The sequence below is a fragment of the Anoplopoma fimbria genome, chromosome 18 (genome assembly GCF_027596085.1).
Source record: "Anoplopoma fimbria isolate UVic2021 breed Golden Eagle Sablefish chromosome 18, Afim_UVic_2022, whole genome shotgun sequence".
In the NCBI taxonomy this organism is placed as follows: Eukaryota; Metazoa; Chordata; class Actinopteri; order Perciformes; family Anoplopomatidae; genus Anoplopoma; species Anoplopoma fimbria.
Genome location: NC_072466.1, coordinates 11186782 through 11208172, shown reverse-complemented (window position 1 = coordinate 11208172; position 21391 = coordinate 11186782). Strand labels below are relative to the sequence as shown.

Below are 21391 nucleotides of genomic sequence, written 5' to 3'. Positions count from 1 at the left end.
TGTTTACTCCTTCTTCAACAAAGCATCATATTCATTGCTCAGGGGTTGAGAGGTGCACAATCTAAGCCTGACCTTCAGCCAGTTAACTAACTGACAGCTTAGAGTGTTGGTGGTGCGGAGGGGTTGCATAACAACTTAAGTCCTGACTAACAGTTTCTTAATATTGCAATAACGAAGGAGACGTTCGCTGCTCCTTAGCATGGGGTGCACTTTACAGAATACAGAGGAGTGGAGGACGGCTGCAGAGGACAGCAGAGAATTCAAAGGCATTTAGTCTAGCGGAGGCCGTGACCTTGTCAAAGAACAAATCATTCATTTAACAAAAATTAGATTTAATAAACAAAAAAAGGAAGGCCAGATTCAGGAACAACATGAGTGTCCCCTTACTCCTCTATCAAATATAAAATGTACTGGCCTTGTCTCAAGGTAACCTGTCCAAAGAGAAGTATGTTTTTCCATCAACAGGAGCATCTATTGCAAACAGGCGTACAGTTTTTCCCCAACACAACCCTGTTGCCTCTAAATGTTCAGCTGCACAACTTTACCCTTTAAATATAGAGAGATTTGTTGCCTTCATAAATGTTGTAGTAAATAAAATTATTTCAAGGTCTCTGTGCAGTGGACAAGTGGGTCCACTGCACAGAGACCTTTAGATAATTCTCTTACAGTCCTCATTTCTTATCAGACATGATGTGAGGAAAAGTTTGTGTTAAGCCACTCAAACATCAACAATACTCAGTTAAGCTTCAGCCGTCATGCTCTATACGTTCCTGCTTTATTCCCTCCTCAGATGTGAAGAAGTCAACTAACAAGTTTCCACATTACAGTAGCTGAGAGCTCAAGAGAAAGGAACACATTTTATGGTCTGGATTTACGAATATGACAATTTTTACTGTCCATCTGCATTTCAAGAGAAAAGAAAGGTGTGCGTCACATAATTGATTGTTCGGTTCATCTAACATCTGCTATTTCTGAGATGGGTATTTAGATGATGACAAAATTGTTAACTCTACTTTCTTTCTAGAAATGAATCAATAAAAAAAGTTGTATTTATTTGAACTTTTGGAGTCAAGTTTTGGAATAATACTTGAGTTTTTATAATATGTGTCTTTCAGATAAAATACAGTGTGCATTTACTACCAAATCACAATTATTACAGTTTGTTACATCCCTGTGCACTGCTGATGAACAAAAGGAAATAGATTTTTGCATTAAAATGAAGCTGTGCAAGGAACTACTATGCTACAACATTTAAAGTAAAGATAAATTTGTTATCATTTTGTATGTAAATCTATATGCAATAACTGCCATAATCTTTTCTTTTGCAAGTTTCTATATATTGTCCATTCTAGTGGTCATAGTTTTCTACAAAACAACTCACAAAAACCTCAGCAGATTTTTTCCCCGTTAATCCAGCAGAGAACTAGAGCAAGCAGTCAAGATCAAAATATTCGTCAGTTTACAAAATCATATTAGTTTCCTCCAAATAAACTGTAACACTTTATTACTTACAGTAATTTATTATTCGCGCAGTCATTTTTCTTATCAAAGCTCTTTCAGAGTGGATTAGGTGTACAATAATTATGTGTGGCATTAGGCCATGATTACTGGTGGATTGTGTTATTTTTTGTTGCACTGCAGTCGGTTCAGTGAGAGGGTAAATCAGCTGCCTTTATCATTGTATTGTATCATAAACTGTGGCCAAGACAAAGACAAAAACAATGTAGCTCATTCAAAACAATGATTGTAGCTTTGTGGTTATTTAAGCGCGTTAACCTGTGCACACTTGACACATCAGTTAAAATGAAAAATGTTCTTCTTGCAGCTAACTAAAAAAATCTTTCTCTCTCATTACAGTCAAAAAGCCCTTTCCCCTCTTCAGCAGATGAATATGCAAGCATCTGTGTCAAACACATACATCATTCTGCAGAGAACTAAATGCAAAATGAGTGGAGGGGGGGCTTTAAAATTAGTTCTACATTATCAAACGCCTGCTCATATATTAACGCATTTATAGCCTAATACTAATAATATAACATAGGAAACAGTAGGCCAATAATGCACACAAAATGTAACCATAAGGAGTACTTCTTCTTTTTAGGCTTAAGTAGGCTACATTTTTCAGCCAAACTTGTGCACTCTGAATGCAGGACATTTTTACTGTGAAGGAGTGTTTTGATTGTGATATCACTGCTCTTAATAGTTGTTCCATCATTGACTGTAAATCACGGAATCACTACACAGCTTTTCCATCGGGTTCTCTGATTCATGTGGCGGCCTCCGGTCCATTTTTGCCGGGAGAGTTTTCCTGACTTTCAGCCCCGCTCAAGGACCCGGTGTGGTGCAGAAAAAGCAACGAGGCTTAACGGGAATCAAAGCTGTCATTCTTGAGCTGCGGGCCGCGCCACACACGAGCCGCTCAACACACTTCACTGTGCGGGAGCGTGAATGACAAAAGCCCGTGTCTTTAGCCGCTCTGCTGGCCGCAACTGGATCATATGACTCGGCATATCCGTAATGCTCTTAGACCTGCTGATGGCCAGCAGTGGCTGCGCTCCACAAGACCAAAAAGCCAAAGGAGTTTAACGGATGTGTTGCTGCGATTATTTGGCCAAGTATCTTTATCCCACATCTAGATTAGCTGCTAATGACGGAGGAAAAATCCCGTTGCAAAAAACACAAGGCCATGTAACCTGAGAACAAGGGCCATTATTGTGTGAAGAAAACAGATTTAACCACAACATGGGCTCTTTAGGCGTAATAAGTATAGTCAGTTATGGAGTATTTAGACCCTTTAAGTACCAACACAACAACATAAATACTCCAAGTAAAAGTTATGCATTCAAAGTAGAGAAGTTATAGCAAATGTACTTCAAAGTATAAAGAGGAGAAGTACTAATTGTAAAGATTGGCCCCATTCAAGTTGTATTATTATCACAGATATCGTATAACATTCGAAATAAAATAAAATCACTGAAGATAAATGAAAGCAGTATTTCAAAGTTATAGATGGTTAGGGGTCATTATAACTGAAAATTGATTAAATTGCTTTATATGTTAAGGGATTGTCATATATTTTGAATGCAAATGTTAATCTGAAATGTAACTGATAGTTGTCAGATATGCAATGGTAGTACAATATTTCCATCTGAAATGTAATAAAGAAGAAGTATAAAGTAATATAAAATGGAAAATACTTTAGCAATATTGTACCTAATCAAGTGTTTGAGTAAATATACTTAAAGTCCTTTTATAAACAAACTAACTTACTTTCCATCACTCTGATTAGACTGGTTAAATTACAGAACATGCATCTTCAGTTTTTTCAGACAAAAATATTTATTTGTGCTTATGCATTCAAAATTAAGGTTTACATTACTTCACAGCAAATGCAGTAGGAAATTTGATCAATTCAAAACTCATAACTCATAGAGGAGACATAAATGAGACTTCCCTGTCAGAAGCAGTCAGAAGCCCCTTAACAAATTAAGTTAAACATCTGTGGAAAACGACAACAAAGCACATTAAAAGCTTTATGCAACCACAAAAAACACTGACTGGAAAACAGGTAGCATCACAGTGTGTTACTCTGGAGTGCTCTTACATTATGTGTGTAATGTCTTTATCTACTCCCCCCACCCCCCTGATGTGCACCACCCCTCTTCTTACAGCAGATACATGTCACCACTAATGGACATCAAGTGCTTCCTTTTTTGCAGCTCTCTTCTGGACATACATTAGAGACAGAAAAACCCATTTTTTTCAACCCATAAGTAGAGCACACACACACACACACACACACACACACACACACACACACACACACACACACACACACACACACACACACACACACACACACACACACACACACACACACACACACACACACACACACACACACACACACACACACACACACACACACACACACACACCTCACTCTTTCTAGTGACAGCTATGTGTATCAGGCTACAGGATGCTCTGAACAATGTGAAGATTGTTAACGAGTTGAAAGCAAGGAGAGGCAAGGATCTGTGCAGCAACATGAAGGATAATCTGATTAGCAGTTTATAAAGTTAGATATTATTTGATTCAAACAAACAGCTCGCTTAATATAGATCAAAGTTGTCCCAAAATAAAGCTCATCTCAAATTATAGCAGTAGTAGGCAAACTCAAACAGTCTGTGTATAATTTATTTGTTTGTTTTGCTGAAAAATTATGAAAATGTCAATTCTTCATGTTTATGTTTAATGCATTTCAAACACCATTTAGACCATTTTGGGAAAAATATTTTAAGAAAATGAAAATAAATATAAAGCAGAAAAAAGCAAAAGGTGCCCAAAGCATTTCATTCTCGTATCAATATTCTTGAAGTCCTCTGAATTTTGATCATAGTCTCCTGAACAAAAAAAACAGGGAATGCTGTTGTGGAGTCTGCTACATTCAAACCTCAGGCACGAGATGATGAAAAGTCCAATCTTCTCCCGGGTTGTAACTTCTAATAAAAGAGGGTTGTCCTCCATTTTAGTCATCACCTGCCTCCTCTTCAGCTCAGTTTGTCCTGAATGTTCATCAGACTGCTGTATGACTTCGCCCGTTTGGCTGTAAAGAGACAGAATTTACATTATTCTACAAAAATGAGTTAAAAACACAATTTAAGAGGTTAAATTACTTTTGTTGTCTTACTTTGAGTTGTTCTAGTAAATCAAGTACAAGATGTTTGTTGAATTGTTTTTTTTAAGATGCATAAAGAAATATTCCGATTCAAGCCAAGATGGTTGTGATGAATCGACACTCTTGAGGTAAATAATTCAGTTAATGGGATAAATAATAATACCGCTCCATTTGTGGGAACATTTTATTCACAATAATAATTACCGCCTCGCGGTTGTTGAAGTTTACATCTATGTCTGTCTTAAATGTCAATTCATGTGTCCAATTTTAGGAAAGTCCTTCAGGTGTTCATGAAATATTGCGTTCAAGAGAATGGACCGGACAGATGGATGTACAACTGAAGACCTAAAGCCTTAGGTCATGGCTGTCGACAGCGTAAAGACATGTACATTTTACCCAAGATAAAAAAAGAGGAACTTTGCACCACAGGGCCTCAAGTTCTTTTGTTGAAAATAATAAAAAAAGGCAAACATAATATATTTAGGTGCGTCAGTCATCATTTTAGGGGACCTGAAGCAATAAGAAATAAATAACTTAATGACTCGTATTCAGAGAAGAACTGTGTGACTTAAATATAGAGGGTAAGGTCTGAAGTGAAGTTAGATGATTAGAAAACGTTACTGTTGCTTCAAAACAACAACATTTTAGATTAGTTTTGTAGTGTCAAGCCAGTCTTAATTCTGTTTTAAGATTAGTCTAATGCAAGTAAGACAGTTTCAAAACAGACAGACACTTGGAAATCAACCTGCATAAAGACAATGAGAGAAAGGAAAAAAAAATTCGGACATAAAAAATTGGCAAGCCATAATCATGATATGATCAACAGAATATCAATATTGTTCAAAGTTCATTTTTGTTATTTTTTTTTTTTTCAATTCTTCCCAAAACATATTTAAACTTCAAATTCATTCAGATTAGGAATTATAACTCAGGTCTGAATAACTTGATTATGTTAACTCAGAACAAATCTGTCCCTACAAGTGTTTTCCAAAACCTAAGTAAAAAAAGTTTCCACCCTCCTCAGGTCTTTGGAAACTCTCTCTGATGCTTGAAGGCTACCATCATTCACCGACACGCACACAAAAATAAATCCTCCAACGTTATGATCCAGTTGTTTGCAGGAGGAAACCCCACAATGCTATGAAACAACCTAGAACTCTCCCTCCTTCCCCGCCAAACCCCAATATCACAGTCAGTCAACCCCCCTCCCTCCACAAAGATCCCAAACCCCCTCAAAACCCCGTCAAAAAATCTCTCTGTGCGACAATGGGCGAATTAAGCTGGTTACTCACGGTGTATGAGCTTGCGTTTCTTTTGTTCAGAGTGAAGGAAGCTGCTCAAGTAGAAGATGATGGGCAGAAAGAGCATGAAGCTGGACACGGCGATGACAGGCACCGTCTCCTCACGGGGGAAGGAACAATTGAAGCTCTTACTCCACAGTCTGCGAGTCATATTCATCTGAAACGACGCAAAATACCAAACGCAATATAAGCTTCAGTTGAGCACATAATTATAGGACACTATTAATTCCACTCTTAAATGTTTACTGTACTCAGGGATTCTACATCCTGCAGTTCTTATTGAAAAGACCAGAAGGAGATTCAGGAGCAAAATCCTTCAACCACAATAGAGATATTTCATTGATTTTGATAAGTAAAGTTTTCTGATTTTTGTTTTAATTTCTTGCATTTCTGATGACATTCCTGAATCAGACACCCAAGCAATATTTTCCATTTTTGTTACCATTTTTATTTTTTTTATCAACGCCCTCTTTTTTCAATGGATTATTATTATTATTATTATTATTATTATTGTGTTTAAACACATTGTCGGACATGACACAAAAAAATCCCTGAAGCGACCGTGATACCAGCTTTAAGTTGTTGTTTAACCCTATTATTGTCCTTTAGTTTCTACAGATTACTCTAGGTGTTCAGCTTTCTCTCCTCCCATTAAGAGAAGAGTTCTCAGAATCCCTGACATACATACCGCATCCTCTATGTCAATACACATAGTCAGGTTTGTCTCCATTCTGCTGTACAGCTCATTCAGGCCTTTGTATGTGTTCTTACAGTCTTTGCACAGCTCCGTAAAGTTCCCCTGCAAAAAACAGACATCATTGTCAACTTCTGAACATGAACTCATAATAGACAGATGGACATCTGCTCCTAATTTATGGTGTACCTGTTGATACTTCTTAAAGCAGGTGAGAGTTTGGTTGAGAGTGCTCATGAAGTACAGAGTGTCATTGGTCAGGCTCTGGAATCCTTTAGTGATGCAATCTACACAACAGGAAGTAAAAACATCAGTTAGGTCTCTTTATTCAATAAAAGTGGACAAATGAAACAGCGGTTTGTGATGGTTTCAGCTTGGTGGAATAAATGACTTTCCCAAGTTTATCAATACAATTGCTACATAAGCTTGTGCTTACTTTCAATGTCAGCAAAAAAAAAGGTGTATGCAGAAACAAACTTAAGTTAAAACAATGGGTAGATAAGAAATGTAACTATATTATTTTATAGTAAAGGATTTGCTTAAAAGATTTCACCTTCTCATTTGTTAAGGATTTATTTCTTTGTTGCATGTGATACTAAACTGAATATCTTTGCATTTTGGAGTGTTTGTCATGTTAAACAAGCTAATTGATGACATCATCTGGGGCTTTGGGAGAGTTGACAGGCATTTTTCACTATTTTCTGACATTTTAAAAACCTAAAGACCAAACGAATACTCAATTAATCAATAATGAAAACACTAATTACAAACAACATACTCTGGCTTGTAGAAAACTGTGTGGAGATCTACCAAATCTGATGCAATTATGTCATAAAGTCACAAGCTACTATGGGTATTACTTGTTTTGATAAAAATAGTCTATAAAAATGAGTCACATGTTTGATCTCAGTTGCAACATCCACTGCCCGCTCTTATTAAAACATCCCAATGCAAATCACTGAACTGAACGCTGCCTCGACTTGACCCTGCACTCTGACCTCTCCAGTCAATGCACACCAGTAAGTGAGTCCAAAGTTCAAACAAAAAGGCAGAAGTTCCCAAATAAACTCGTAGAATCACAATATTCATATATATATATATCTAGTTTGAATTCATGCAGAGGACTTACTGCCACAGTTTGATATGCTCCAAATATTTTCCAGGTTGCTGTAAAGCAGATAAACCAGCATCAGCCGATCACTGCGCAGGAGGCTGTCCCTGCAGGTCACATTACCAGGACCCATCTGAGGACACAGAGGCACAACGTATCATGACATTCACTCAGATGTCTCCATTTCTTTTTGACTGACAGAAAATGTTCCTCAGCCTTCTATTGATGGCAAGTCAAGCAGATGAATTCGTGTTTCCTCTAATTTGTCACCAGCAGTCGGTCACATCACGAGACTCGTGACTCTTCAGACATCTGCGCACCAACAGGGCTTGTCCTCTTCATGCAGTCAGGCTGCTTGGGGCAAAAACTAAAACCCAGAAAAAAAAGGACTTAGCACGTACCTGGTCTAACGAGATGTTCAAATAGATGTCCTGGAGGCTGCCATAACTGGAGAAACAGTTCATGCAAACTTTAACGGGTCGGGCAGCAGGGATGGAGCAGTTCACATAGGTTACATATCTCTGTCCGAATATGTGAAGCAGGTCGCTGCAGTAGTCGCTGATCTCCAGGTCTTCAGGGAAGGACGAGAGCAGGTTGAGGGAGAATAGGGGGTCCACGCCGGGCTGAGACACAGGCGGGTCAACCACAACAACAGCAGCAGCAGCGGGGCTCAAAGACGGGCTTTGTTTCATATTGTCCGCTGAATCTGTAGCGCTGACGCTGGACACGCGAGCATACATAAATAATAATACTAACAAAACCATAAACGAACTGTTTTTGTAAAGAGACATCGTCGAAAACGGAGATTAAATCATGTGTTCCTCTTCTTTCACTACACAAAACTCATGATTTCCTGGTTGTCTCCTAACGTGATCATGTGACGGCCCGGAATCTCGCGAGAACAAATCATCACACACGGGATCAGTTCTATTGTGACTTCACATGCTATATATATATATATATATATATATATATATATATATATATATATATTGATTCACTGTAAAGCCTATGTTCCCTCACAAAGCCTATTACTTATAATACTTTTGCCACTTTGACTGGGAAAAGAAAATGTATCATCATCAATAACAGTAACTCTTGTTAGGAAAAATGCACTTTCGCGGTATCATCATCAATAAAGTAACTCTTGTTAATAATAATAATAATAATAATATTTAATAATAATAATGTATCATCATCAATAACAGTAACTCTTGTTAGGAAAAATGCACTTTCGCGGTAATAATAATAATAATAATATTTATTTAGACCTATAATAGTGATATAAACTATAGTGTATCTGTATAACACAAGTGAATCACAAAGGGAAGAGTTGAAGCTATACATCTCAGTGTGGTCACTGCCTACAGTTCCTGTAAGGGGGGTTATGCTTGCGAGCACGTGCGGCTCTGAAAGAGATAGCCGCTCCTCCTCATCTCCTCATTATTTAGGAGTTTTGACACCATACAATTTTGCAATGTGCGCTCGGCTCGGGAGAAAATAATCACGGAGTCAAGGTAAACGATTTGGGCTCCAATCCTGATTGTGATAATTGTCAAAAACCCCCTCGAATCAAGCAACCGCAGTCAATGGTCGTTAATGTGAAATTAGTGGCTCTTGATAACTCGCAGGCCGCATCAATTCCGCAGTCATCAGAGCCTAATGAAAATAAGGGGGGAGAGAATGCGCGCGGCATTAGCGGCCTATTCTGATGCCTGCGCGCAACTCCAGCGTTAAATATGGATTCTGGCCTCTACTGCTCCTCTCGCTGCACATGGCACTATTAACTCTTCTTCTCCTGGCCAGAGTTCACATAATTGTTCAGCTGTTCCCCATTCCTTTATTAGCTATATTCTAGTGTGGTTCTCAGAGAGAAGAAAGGATTACAACCTTAATGATCCTGCTTTTCTCTTTTCTTTTTATATATTTATGTGCTCTTATAGACGTTCACTTGGTTACACTTTCACTTTTAAAGATTTGTCACAAACACGTCTTTCGTGTTATAAACATTATTATGAATATTATATATATTTTTTTATTAGTTGTTGTTGTTATCGTCATTATAAGCATTACTAGTATTATTAGCTTAACGCATGTATGATTAAAACGTATAGACTTATAGGTGAGTCTGCACTCACCATCACATTATTCACTAAGTTTTGGATACTCTGGGGGCTAATCAGCAGAGCACCAAGTATAATCGGCATATCATTATTATTTGAGATGACCGTTATTGTCAGATGGCAGAAAATGCCTTCATTAGCATGTGATAGATAGAGAAACCAAGAGGACAAAAATCACTAATTAGGTCCATAAATTAGACCATGGTGATGATGAGAGCCCTTCAGGAGCGATGGCAAGACTCAGTCCAAGAGGCTTCTCATGATTTTGAACATGATGTACATCATAACCATGCAATGAAGACACTGGTCAAAGAAGGTAAAGCCTATTTTATAATTCGGAGAAAAAAAAATACCACAGACTAAAGCTGTAGGCCCCTATGTGCCTAAGGATTAACCCTTCGTCTAGGAACTTTAAAGAAAAACGTACTCTGATCTTTTACTCAGCTAAAAGCACTAAAAAACAATGTAAAACAGTCCATTACAAGTTAAAGTATTGCATTCAAAGTCACATTTACGAGTATATATGTGAAGAAGTATGAGCTATGAGCTATATAAGTATAAATTCTGCAGAAAAAACAGTCCCTGCGAGTGATATATTATTGTATATGACATCATTAGATTGTGAATGCCAAAGATGTTACAACTAAGACTACTTACTACCTAATCCTTAAAGCATTGTTTTGATAGCCCTGTACCTTTTATAAGATATAAGTCTATAGGCTAAGGTAAAGATTGTTGGCCCAATTTTGGGATTCTGAGATTGTGATTTGAATTCTTTGCGTCCTTGTGAAAGTCTCCAACTGGACAATCACAAAGGGGTTAACTCAAACCGGTTCAGCCTTAAACTTGGCTCTTGGCGTGGGGAGAGAAAATAGGCAAGCTGTAAAGTTATGCAGAAGTTATTCTTCATCCTTCGGGCCGTCCCTAATCCGCCAAAAACCTCATTCTTTCATCGGAGAACTGTGCCTCCTTTCTTGTTCCCCCCTCTCTATACAACATAAAGTCAGACTGCATTTAATGGTTATGTCGGGATGGGAGAGGGGCTTTCTTCTTCCCCTTTTCTCCAGAATATTGCCCTTTTCGTCGTGTGAGTCTCCCAACCCGTAGGGACCCCCATATTCTTCCCTCCGCGTCTGACTCGAATCACAAACTAACCCCGATTTTCACCACTTTGCTGGGAATTGCGGGGAGTGATAATAGAGATTTCGCTTTCATTTTATACGCTTGACTTGGTTATTGTTGCTTTTCTCCTCTCCCGTGATTCTCCCCTTTTCCAGGGATTAGCCCTGACTTCGCCCGCTATACTGGCCGCCGAAGTGCCCCTGAGCCCCGGGATGACAATTGATGCAGATCAAGGCAGGCCTATTCTGCGCCTGTGAAAAGGACCGAGCTGAGCCGGGTTAAAATGAGGGAGTTTTAATGGGAGAAACGGATGCCCCTCAGTTTGCTTCCCACAAATTAATTGCTAGAGTTTTTGTGGGAAGATATTGACAAAAATGTAGGCTAATATATTAAAGGCTATAGGCAGTTTATTTCAGACTTACGTAGACTACTTTAGGCTACACAGACCTTCAGACTGCATGACGATGATGATGGTTGGAGTGAGATGATGAAGCTGTTGATGATGGTGATGTCAAGGATGATAGGTGGACAGTAATGATAAGTATGACATGCATGTAGAATAATGGAAGCGGTGGTGATGATGAAGAAGAAGAAGAAGATTACGATGAACGGGTTTTGATTAGAATGACGGTGAAGATGCCAATGATGAAGCTAAGTACAGAGATGCTGTTGAAGATCATGATGACAATGATATGTATTGTGACGGGGGTGGTGGTTCTGCTGATGGGGATGAGGAAGCAAAAATGCAGATAATGATGATGATCATAGTGATGAAAATGAGGATGGGGATGTTGAAGATAAGATCAGAATAAGAAGCGGCTTTAGCCAAGTATGTTTACACAGGTAATTAGGTAGTTTAAGTAATGAACACATAGCTTATATGTATAGGTGCTGATGCTTTTATATGAACAACAAATGGATAATTTCGATATATATATAAAATAATCGAAGGCGGCTGTAAAGCCCAATCAGGGTCTGTCCATGTTGGACTAGTTGCTGTTGGGAGCCCCCCTGTTTTGGCTGAAGGAGTTTCTGGTGAGCCTGCATTATTTCATCAGATTTTCGACCCAATGACAACGATGACAAGCATTAAGAATAACTACATATAGCCAATCTTCTTCCTGATGGTCTCATTTACTTATTTAGGTCATATAGAGGCATGAGTTAAAAGCTCCTCACAGTAACTTTAAGAATTATTTTAAATGCATCACTTTTACTTGTAGTATTTTAACATTGTGGTATCAGTTTTATTTTAGTTAAGGTGCTCAATGTTTCCTCCACCACTGGATGAGAGTAAGAATGAAGAAGAGAAGGATTGATGGACCGTGGCTGTGTTATATGTATTGCAATCCAACAGCTCTACAGGTGTTACTATCTAATCCCTGCAACAGTTTGAAACAGTCGGACTGTGCAGATCTGCTCATCACTAGCACGTCACACAAGAGAAGGTTTCAGTATTTGCCGTGTCTCCCCCAATCAGGCATCTCTGCAGCACTGTGAGAAGTTAATCTCTGTTGACAGTGTGTTGTGCACTCTTCCGTAGGCCGGTTGGGTTGGGACCACTCCTGGAAAGCCTGGTCTGTGCTCATATAGAGGGGGATAATTACCAAACACGCAGCCGACAGCAGCGACACAAAAGCCGCTTTGACTTCCTCACTGCTGGTCGCCTCCAGGGGATGGTCCCGCTCCCTACTCACCCTGCTCGCCCAGACCACTTCTCATCACTCCTGAGAGGCAGAGACGTCTTGTTCCATAACAAGACATGAAACTGACTTCTTTCAGCTCCAGTGAACTGGACATAAACCCCGACTGACAACCTCCAGTGCCCAAACAGAACAGGGAGAGGACGGGTGGGCCGGGACAGAGGACAAGAGAGGGGTGGGGGCGGCACAGGGCGCACTAAATAAAGTTGTTATTCACTTTAATCTTACATCTTAAGGGGAAAACCACACCAAAGCTACTCAAGTTGAAAATTAATGTAGGCCTATCCAGTTCCAAAAGACCAGCCGTGCAGCATTTACATTTTGAGAGTTTTAGACCTCATTCACGGATGTTTGTCAACTTTTTATGAGTAAATTTATGATTTCTCTCCACAGTCCTCTCAGAGCCATCTCTCTCTCTCAGAGCTCAGCGTGGTACAGCATTGAAAGCACGACGTGCTGTAAATGTAATGGGCCGGGAGTGATTGTTTCTGACAAGCAACAAAACACATCATCCCTCCCCTCAAATTAGTCCCCCAGGAGGGGGTGGGGTGAGGGGTTCATGTCCCAGGAGACACATCGGCAGACAGCATGCCAGCATATAGCATGAGCATGCATGTGACTTCCAGCATCTAACCCAGACCCACACTGGTGTATTTCTTTGGTGGCTCCAGTGATTTAGTGGGTTACTGCAACACACTGTAAACAAAGCAAAGATGACTTATGTTTTCCCTCTTAAACGACTGCCTAGTGCCAGTTTAGTATGTGGCAAGAATTAATAGAATACAGTTGGTTTACCAGCTTAAAGAAAAATTAAAAGTAATTTTAACCATGATGTTGTACAGATAGTTGGATGCACCGTGATGCAGCCACTGTTAAATATCTTTTCTCCCAGTTAAGTAGAATCGGAAACTTATTCTGAGTTTTAAATTTTTTTTAATAAAATTATTCATGAATTGCACTGAAAGTAAACATTTTCTTTAAAAACTATATTTATGTACCAAGTTTTTTCAGTTTATATGTTTTTATGATCCACCTACACAACATCAAGAAGAAGCCATTTGACTTTGAAGCATTAGCTTTAAATTTTGCCACAGTATTTTAAAAACTTTTCTTAAAATGTCACTCAATACCTACATTTAAAGGTACCCTTTGGAGTTAAATTGAGTTACTTACATTTGACGATCTTCAACAAACTTGTGTTCTTAAGGCCTAACAAACATGTCAAATCCATAAAACATTTACGTTACATACAATACTCCAACATTGGCTTGTGAGGGTGGTAAAAACAAGTATGCTGTAATTTATTGATGCAATCTTCATGCCCTTTTTATAAAATAATTAAAATGAACTGTTGTATAAAATATACAAAAATATAATAAAAGGTTTTATAAATCAATTTATTTTCAGGATAATGAAGTTTTCAGATCTTTCAGATATATTTTTGATATATTTAAATTATAAAATAATTATTTAACTATAGCAAATTTAGTCTTAATACTTTGGGGTTATCAAAAGTAACAATAGTGGTCCAGAAATATGTGAAATTGCTCAGTTTTAAGTCAAAACCTTTTTGGAGGAGGACTCCCAAACCCACCATCTCCTGGTATCTTTTATTCACTGTAGCAGTTCCGAATGTAATAATGATTGTTGATCGCCAACATGTGAATAAATGGAGCACTGGCCCATGTTTTTTTTCCACTTCGAGCACTGGAAATAAAAAATCCAACAAACCTCTTACAGTGATTGAAAGCCAAATTCAGGTATACCTTTCTTTGCATTTATTTGTAATAAAGGTTGGGGGGAAAACTTAATACTAAAGTGGAGCAGCACAGAAATCAATTGCTGTGGTCATGTGCAAAGAAAAGAGAAAGTGTTAAGTTAAGGTGTAATGTACAAGTGGCCTAAACCTTTTGCTACTATATGTATCATTAAATATAGAATGAAATAAAAAGGAAAGCCACAGCAAACCTTGTAGTAGAAAAAGACTGATTTAAATCCTACCTGGAAAGCATTTTGTTTTTTCAAAAACAAAGTATAAGCGTTGTTTTGACACAAAATGAAAAGCTGTTTCTTAAGTTCGTAAAAGCAGCAGAGCCGCATTACAGCTCCATGTTATCCAGTTATATTATTCATAGTGGGCCAGGGATGAATAGGCAGTTAGACTGGAGAGAAAAGGCAGTTAGCTAGTCTGTTAGCAAGGGGGTTAGCTTTAAAGCAAGCCCTGATTTGTGAACGAGGGAGTGGGAGGAGTGGTGGAGGGCTTGGCGTTCAGGAAAGCCTCTCCTGGGCCAGAAGAAAAGGATTTGGCCCAGATGCACGCAGCGATGTTAACTTTGAGTGGCCCCTGTGGCTCAAGCTCAGTTCCCCCTCCTTCTTACTTCCCAAGCCCCCAGGTTGCCTTTGCATGACATCATCCCCAAACTATGCCCCCCATACCCATGTGAATCTGAGCTGTCACAATCGCCAGCCACCCCCACACACATTAAACTGTACTGTGCCGCAAACCCATACGTTTCTTCTCCCCCCTCCCCTCCCCTTTCCCTCTCTTCTTCTACCACCAATCTCCTCCCTTCTTCTTCTTTTTTAACCCCCAGAAAGGCATTGTTTGAGTCAGGGCTTGATCAAAAAACTGTTGCCCGCCAACCACAGGGCTTTCTGTAAATTCAATAAGGCCACCTTAAAGATTTTCCTAATTAATGGATGACATCTTTGGCTGGAGGAGAGGCTAGGCATTCTGCTCCAGCTCGCTCTTTGTTCGCCTCCTAATTAACTTTCCTAGGTCACTCAGGTCCCCGCAACCTGAGAGTGAAGAGCCCCCATTGAGGAGGGAGTTGTAAACTTACTTTTTTTGCCTCGGCACTTAAAAGGGGAAAGCAACTATAGGGAACAGAAAATATCCTATTTAAGTCCTTTGTGAGTGAACTGCTTGCACATGTTCCAATAAAGGAAGTCTTCTAAATAAGCTGCCATGTTGCTCTCCGCTCCCCCTCTTTCTCCCTTATCCCACCTCTTTCACTCCCAGCTCCACAGAAAGGTTATGAATGATAGCTCTGGGTTGAGGGGGGTAAAGGGCCAAAGGACAGCATCTGGGCATTGTGGAATTGTGAGCATCTGAAACTTTGAGGGAATTTGAGGATGGGAAAGCACTGAGCTCCAGGGTGGTGGGGTGGATGATTGAGAAAATGTGGTGAATATGAGAAAAAAAACAAGTGCCTCTTTGCCCTCATCATTGTTTGGGTGTTTCTAAAGGACCACATGTCTCCCAGCCGCTTTCATCACTCTTCATCTTTATCTTTCAAAGTTAAAAGAAAAAACACAGTCACACTGAAACACGGCTACACATGAAATATCTTCACATGACACAGATTCTGTCACTGCCTTTAATTAGCTAACACCTGACACAGATAGCGACAGCATGCATTGTGTTGTCATATTTTATTATAAATATGTTTCGTTTTAAATTTAATGTTTTATTTGTTACTTGTGAAGTTTGAAGCACAGTTCTTATATTTTTACTGATACAAACAAAAAAATGAACTGAAAAGAGCAATGCACACCTACATTAATGTTAATCTCTAATTTATTTTTATTTTGTTATAGTATATGTTACACAATTGACATTAAAGAAGCATATTTGCGATGTCCTGGTAGCTTTTTCTGTGTGTGAATGGTAGCAACCTTGAATCACAACTTTTACAGGAATATGGCTCCTTCATTACACCTGAAATTATTTAATGAACACTTTGTCAACAGTTTTGTAAACATGTACATGGCATAGTAGTTTTGTATTTGTACAAATGCCTATCTAGGGACGTGCATTACAAACTAGCTCAGACTATAAGTGTGGCTGTGCTAAAGTCTTGTCCCTGAAACAAAATATAAATAAAACATATTTAGGCATTAAAAATGGGCCCCTCTAAAGGGATATATGAGAGGTAAATAAGAAAATTTAAGAGATTTAACAGTACAAAATGAATTAATTCAAATAAAAAGGTAAAGAAATAATGACAAAAAAATGTACGTATGATATGTTTGCACCACTCTTAGCTTTTAGTCAACGTTCATTCATCAAGTGTTATTAGTATATTGAAGGGGCAAAAGGTTGCATCAAAAATTCTCATGTGATTGAAGCTTTCACTTTTTACCTTGTCTATGTGTGTCTGACCCTCAGGAAGACCAGTGTGCAGTAAATAGGTTGGGTCTAGTGTGTAATCACGTAGCCATGATAGCATATCTACTAAAACTTTGTACTGGCCCTGATGGAGATCCATGTGTAATGTTGTGTCTCCACTAAACTCAGTGCTCATCATGTGCTGGAATTCAACATTTCCTACACACTTTTACCATGCTTGCATTAGATTGGACTCAGATCCAATTTGAGCTTTTTCCATTGTTTTTCCTTCCACTTTAGAGTGAATTTGAATGTATACACTATCACCCTCACGTTATATGAAAACTTTAGAGTACTAAACTTCTTTAACTTTACACTGAACACATCTTATAGCACAAGAACAGCTTCATTATCTTATATTTTGTCAGGTTTAACTAAAATGACAACAAATCCCACAGTGCCTATCATCCGCTGTGAGGGACTTTATACAAAGTATAACTGTCACTAACCTACAAATACCACATGCTCATCAATATTCTCATCATGTCACCTGACACACACTTGTCCACTGACCTAGATCTTCTCTCCAAAGAGCCTCATCACACACATTACGCCCCAGTCTGAACACAGGGAAGGTCACATGCCCTGATTCTTTTAGTGAACCACCGGTCCCCAGCGTGTATGGGTGTGTATTAAGACCTATGAGGTGAGTGTGAGCCTCCTGATGACAGCTCCTGTGCTGCACGGTTCCTGAGGGTTAATGACGAGTGGAAACTGTGACCCCAGACTGTGACCGCTGAACCTGACCTGTGGAGCCGGCGGGATAACATCAGGGGAAGCAGTGCAAAAGCAAGACTGACTGCTGAACAGAGCAGAATAAACAGCAGAAAGACCATCAGAGTGACTCCAGGTGAAGCGCTGCTGACGACGGCCATTCTGTGGTTAATCTGTCTGACGGCCGAGACCACTGTTCACACTGCTGCTGCTTTTTAAAGACATTTAGAAACTGTGTGTGTGTATGGAAGGCACATATACATAAAACTCTTTTTTTGTGATATGCCACTGGAAGACAGCAAACTTTAAATGTACCCCTCCACTCAAAATGTTTTATTTGCTTATTTCCACTTGGATGTTCGCCCGCAGACTATGCAAAGGTTAGGTTTTACACTGCAGTTTTCACATTCGCCTACTGAAGAGAGGATCACCTTAAATCTGACGTTTAAGACGTGTAATTTGAGCAGGACTGTGGGACATCATGGTCAAATGTGTAACATATAAGTGTTAAGTGGAAACCTCCAGTGGACAATCATAGAGAGCAGAGAGGGAGATGGAGATATTTGTTTCCAATGAGGGAGGAGTAGATGTAATTTTGGCAAGTTTTAAAAAACTTAAAAAGTAAATAAACTTTTTTGGGGGGGAAACCATATTAGACAAAAAAATATGTCTGGAGAGTATTTGTAAATTATGCAATTCTTTTGTTGTAATGAACACTTGTCTGGGCATTTATACATGATGGGTTTATTCAAACATATTTATCAGCGACCAACCCAAACTTTCATACATGAATATGATATGTTAATATGTTAATGATATGTTGTATAATTGTCCCAATTATCAGTTGTCGATATGATATGACTTACAACTTTATTTCCTCATCAAGTTGAAGATCAATTAACTAAAAATGACGTTCTTTAAACAATACACAAAGTTGTTAAATGTGAGGTATTTATGCTCTTAAAATATCTGATACATTAAAGTAGCTCAAAGAAAAACATGATACATTGCCTGTTCTTTAAGATATGAGATGTGATCAGATAAGAGTTTTGCGGTTACTCCAACATTATTATTCTAAGCAAGAGCTTAATAAGTATATATCTTCTACTGAACATGTATAAATCATGTCATAATGTGCATGCAGACATAGAAATGTATTAAAAAGTTGGAATAAAGTAACATCAAACTGTATTGTAGTCATAAAATTTGCTTTATCGTACGTTGTTATTAAGTTGACATAAGCAAGTCTTAAGTCATTTGTTTACCTTCTTGCACGGTACTTTATGTTGTAAACTTAAATGTTACACTGTAGATTAACCCCTGTTGTTTAAGTTGTAATAATAGTTGTTGGTGTGAAATCTTATCATCATTATAGAAGGATGGGATGGAAACACCATTCAAGACGATAACCAAGAAAAGACATCAAACATGTAACATGAAATTGACCTGTAGTCTTAAACTCAAAGTGCACCAGTGCAAATAAAATAGACACACCAATTCACATAAAATAAAAAATAAAAACAGATTAATAGCCCAAGTGAGTGTCACCTTACGCCTGAAAGTAAATATTTTTGTCAACTTCATTATGAATGAAAATGAAAGCTTTCGGCTACTTTACACACATTTCACCTACAAATCTAGTCAACATAGTCACCTCTGCATTAGTGAAACCTGTTTTTTCAACTCTGGCCAATCCTGGCATTTTCACACACCACATGCAGGCAGAATATTAAATGAACTGTAGATACATTGATCACATCGCGGGCTCCTTAGCTCTCACAAGTTTGTCTTTGCAGTGTGAACAGACTAAGCCCCTCTACTCAGCTGTCATAATTTGTTAACGAGTCTTTTCAGGGAGGGAAAAAAGAAAAAGAGAAGACAGAAAAAAAGAAAAGAAGGCTCTTCACGAGTGACTGAAAGCAGAGGTCCATCCAGAGAGGGAACCCAGGGGCGACATCAGACCGATTTCAGACCAGCCCGTGATGGCATCTCTGTATATTTTAATATTAATGATCCCGGCCGCAAAGCCGCCTCTAAGCCTCCAACAGGTGCCCCAGTCCCACTCGAGTCTGAAAAACCGGGATCATTCAACACCCCACTATCCGCCACCACCACCGGGAAATAAAGACTGCAAAAGAGGAAGATGACGGCAGAGAGGAGGGGAAAATAATTTTTTTTTAAAGTGGAAGGGGAGTTAGAGAGTCAGACATCTCTTGCAAATAAGTTTTTGAGTCACTTTCCCCAGCTGAAACACCGGTCGATGTTCCCCCCACCCCTTGAGAAAGAGATTGACTTTTGTTTGGAGTTTGTGAGAAGTGGGAATCAGAAGCGGGACAATGGGACTCCCCACAGTGAGAGGCTGAGAGGAGCCATCTCAAATCAGTCAGCCAGAGGACTGACTAATCCGTCCATTGTCCCTCCCCAGCCACCGGCCGCACATCAACACATTCGCCCCCCATTGTCCCCCACCCTCATGCAGCGGGATTTGCTCTCCCCAACAGCCAGTTTTGTCCACGGCAGTTCGAGCGGAAGTTTCTCACTGACAATTTGCCCCAAATAGATTTGTCAGAGCGTCCAACTGCACCGCACCGATTTGTGGGTTTCTGGGTTTGGGTTCTGGGTCTGTGTTTTTTCTTGGTGGGACTCTTCCACAGAGTGGCGTGTGGGTACATGTGCACGAGTTTGCATTTGTGGATGCAGAGGTGTGTCTGGGTGTAGATTACACACCAGTGGAGGAGATGGTGGGACTGGTGTAAAGTCACTGGTGGTTCCTGAAGGAATGGGATCTCTCCTCACTGGGTGCACTATGATTACTAAGAACATCTGACACCTCTGTAAACTCCTGTATGGCATTCAACAGCTACTGGGCCACCAGCAGCGGTGGGAAATAGTTTCCTGATCTTTTATTGAAGTAAAAGTTTAAAATCACACTGTAAAAAATACAAGTAAAAGTCATACATTCAAAATCTTAAGTGAAGTGTGTAAGTATAACTAGGAGAATGTAATAAAAGTATCAAAAGTAAAAGCACTCAATGCAGAACAATCTGAGATGTACACTGTTATATATAGCATCATTAGATTATTATACCTTCTGCAATCAAATTGCAGCTGTAGATGCGTGAAGTGAAGCTAAATATGTCGGACTGCAGCTTATGATATTTTTCATTATGGATCAATTATTTTCTTGATTAATTAGTTGATTCTTTTTTGGTTATATAAATAAATCTGAACATAGTAAAAAGTGCAGAGAGCCCAACGTCACACATTTACAATGCTTGTTTTTTTTCCACTAAAAGCAATCCAAACATCAAAATTATTAAGAATACTTAAAAAAATGAAATTATCAAAAGCAGCTGCAAACTCTCACATTTGAGAAGAACCATGAAATATTTTAACTGGAAGAATTGAGTAAAAACCTATTCAAGTACTTAGTTATATACCACCACTGGCCACCAGAACTAAAAATAAATAAAAGCCATTCATTAGTAAAAGCATGTTATCGAACATGTGTGTTATCATCTGGTGTGATTGCTGCTAATGACTGAAAAACAAATAAGGAAACAATTCAAATGTTTATACTGAAAGATAATGTGGTCTGTAGTGAATTATTGCCTGGATTGTCTTAAATGGGTTTGTTTATTCATTAAATCAGGGTGAAAAGATAAAGTAATACTTGCACAAATTATACAAAACACTTTCCACTTTGACAGCAAGGTCAATAAAAAATAAATATACAATGATGCATCTTTTTTTTATAGGATCTAATTAAAGTCA

The 21391-nt window shown here is 38.8% G+C and overlaps 1 protein-coding gene across 1 annotated transcript; it reads right to left on the bottom strand.

The window, feature by feature from the left end:
• Positions 1–3350: 3350 nt before the first annotated feature.
• ostm1 (osteoclastogenesis associated transmembrane protein 1) lies at positions 3351–8674 on the bottom strand. The gene is made up of 6 exons (XM_054618735.1): positions 8186–8674; positions 7803–7917; positions 6863–6960; positions 6668–6778; positions 5971–6136; positions 3351–4606 (listed from the first exon to the last, which is right to left on the bottom strand). The coding sequence occupies exons 1-6, from the start codon at positions 8573–8575 to the stop codon at positions 4551–4553; spliced, it is 936 nt and encodes a 311-aa protein (XP_054474710.1). The 5' UTR covers positions 8576–8674; the 3' UTR covers positions 3351–4550.
• Positions 8675–21391: the final 12717 nt, after the last annotated feature.

What these genes read in the sequence shown, in the direction of transcription:
- ostm1 (XM_054618735.1), bottom strand. Translation starts at nt 8,575, where the DNA reads ATGTCTCTTTACAAAAACAGTTCGTTTATGGTTTTGTTAGTATTATTA. An exon ending in TGAACATCTCGTTAGACCAG is followed by an intron (nt 7,918 to 8,185) that starts GTACGTGCTAAG and finishes CTGTGTCCTCAG; the next exon opens with ATGGGTCCTGGTAATGTGAC. An exon ending in GTATTGACATAGAGGATGCG is followed by an intron (nt 6,137 to 6,667) that starts GTATGTATGTCA and finishes GCGTCGTTTCAG; the next exon opens with ATGAATATGACTCGCAGACT.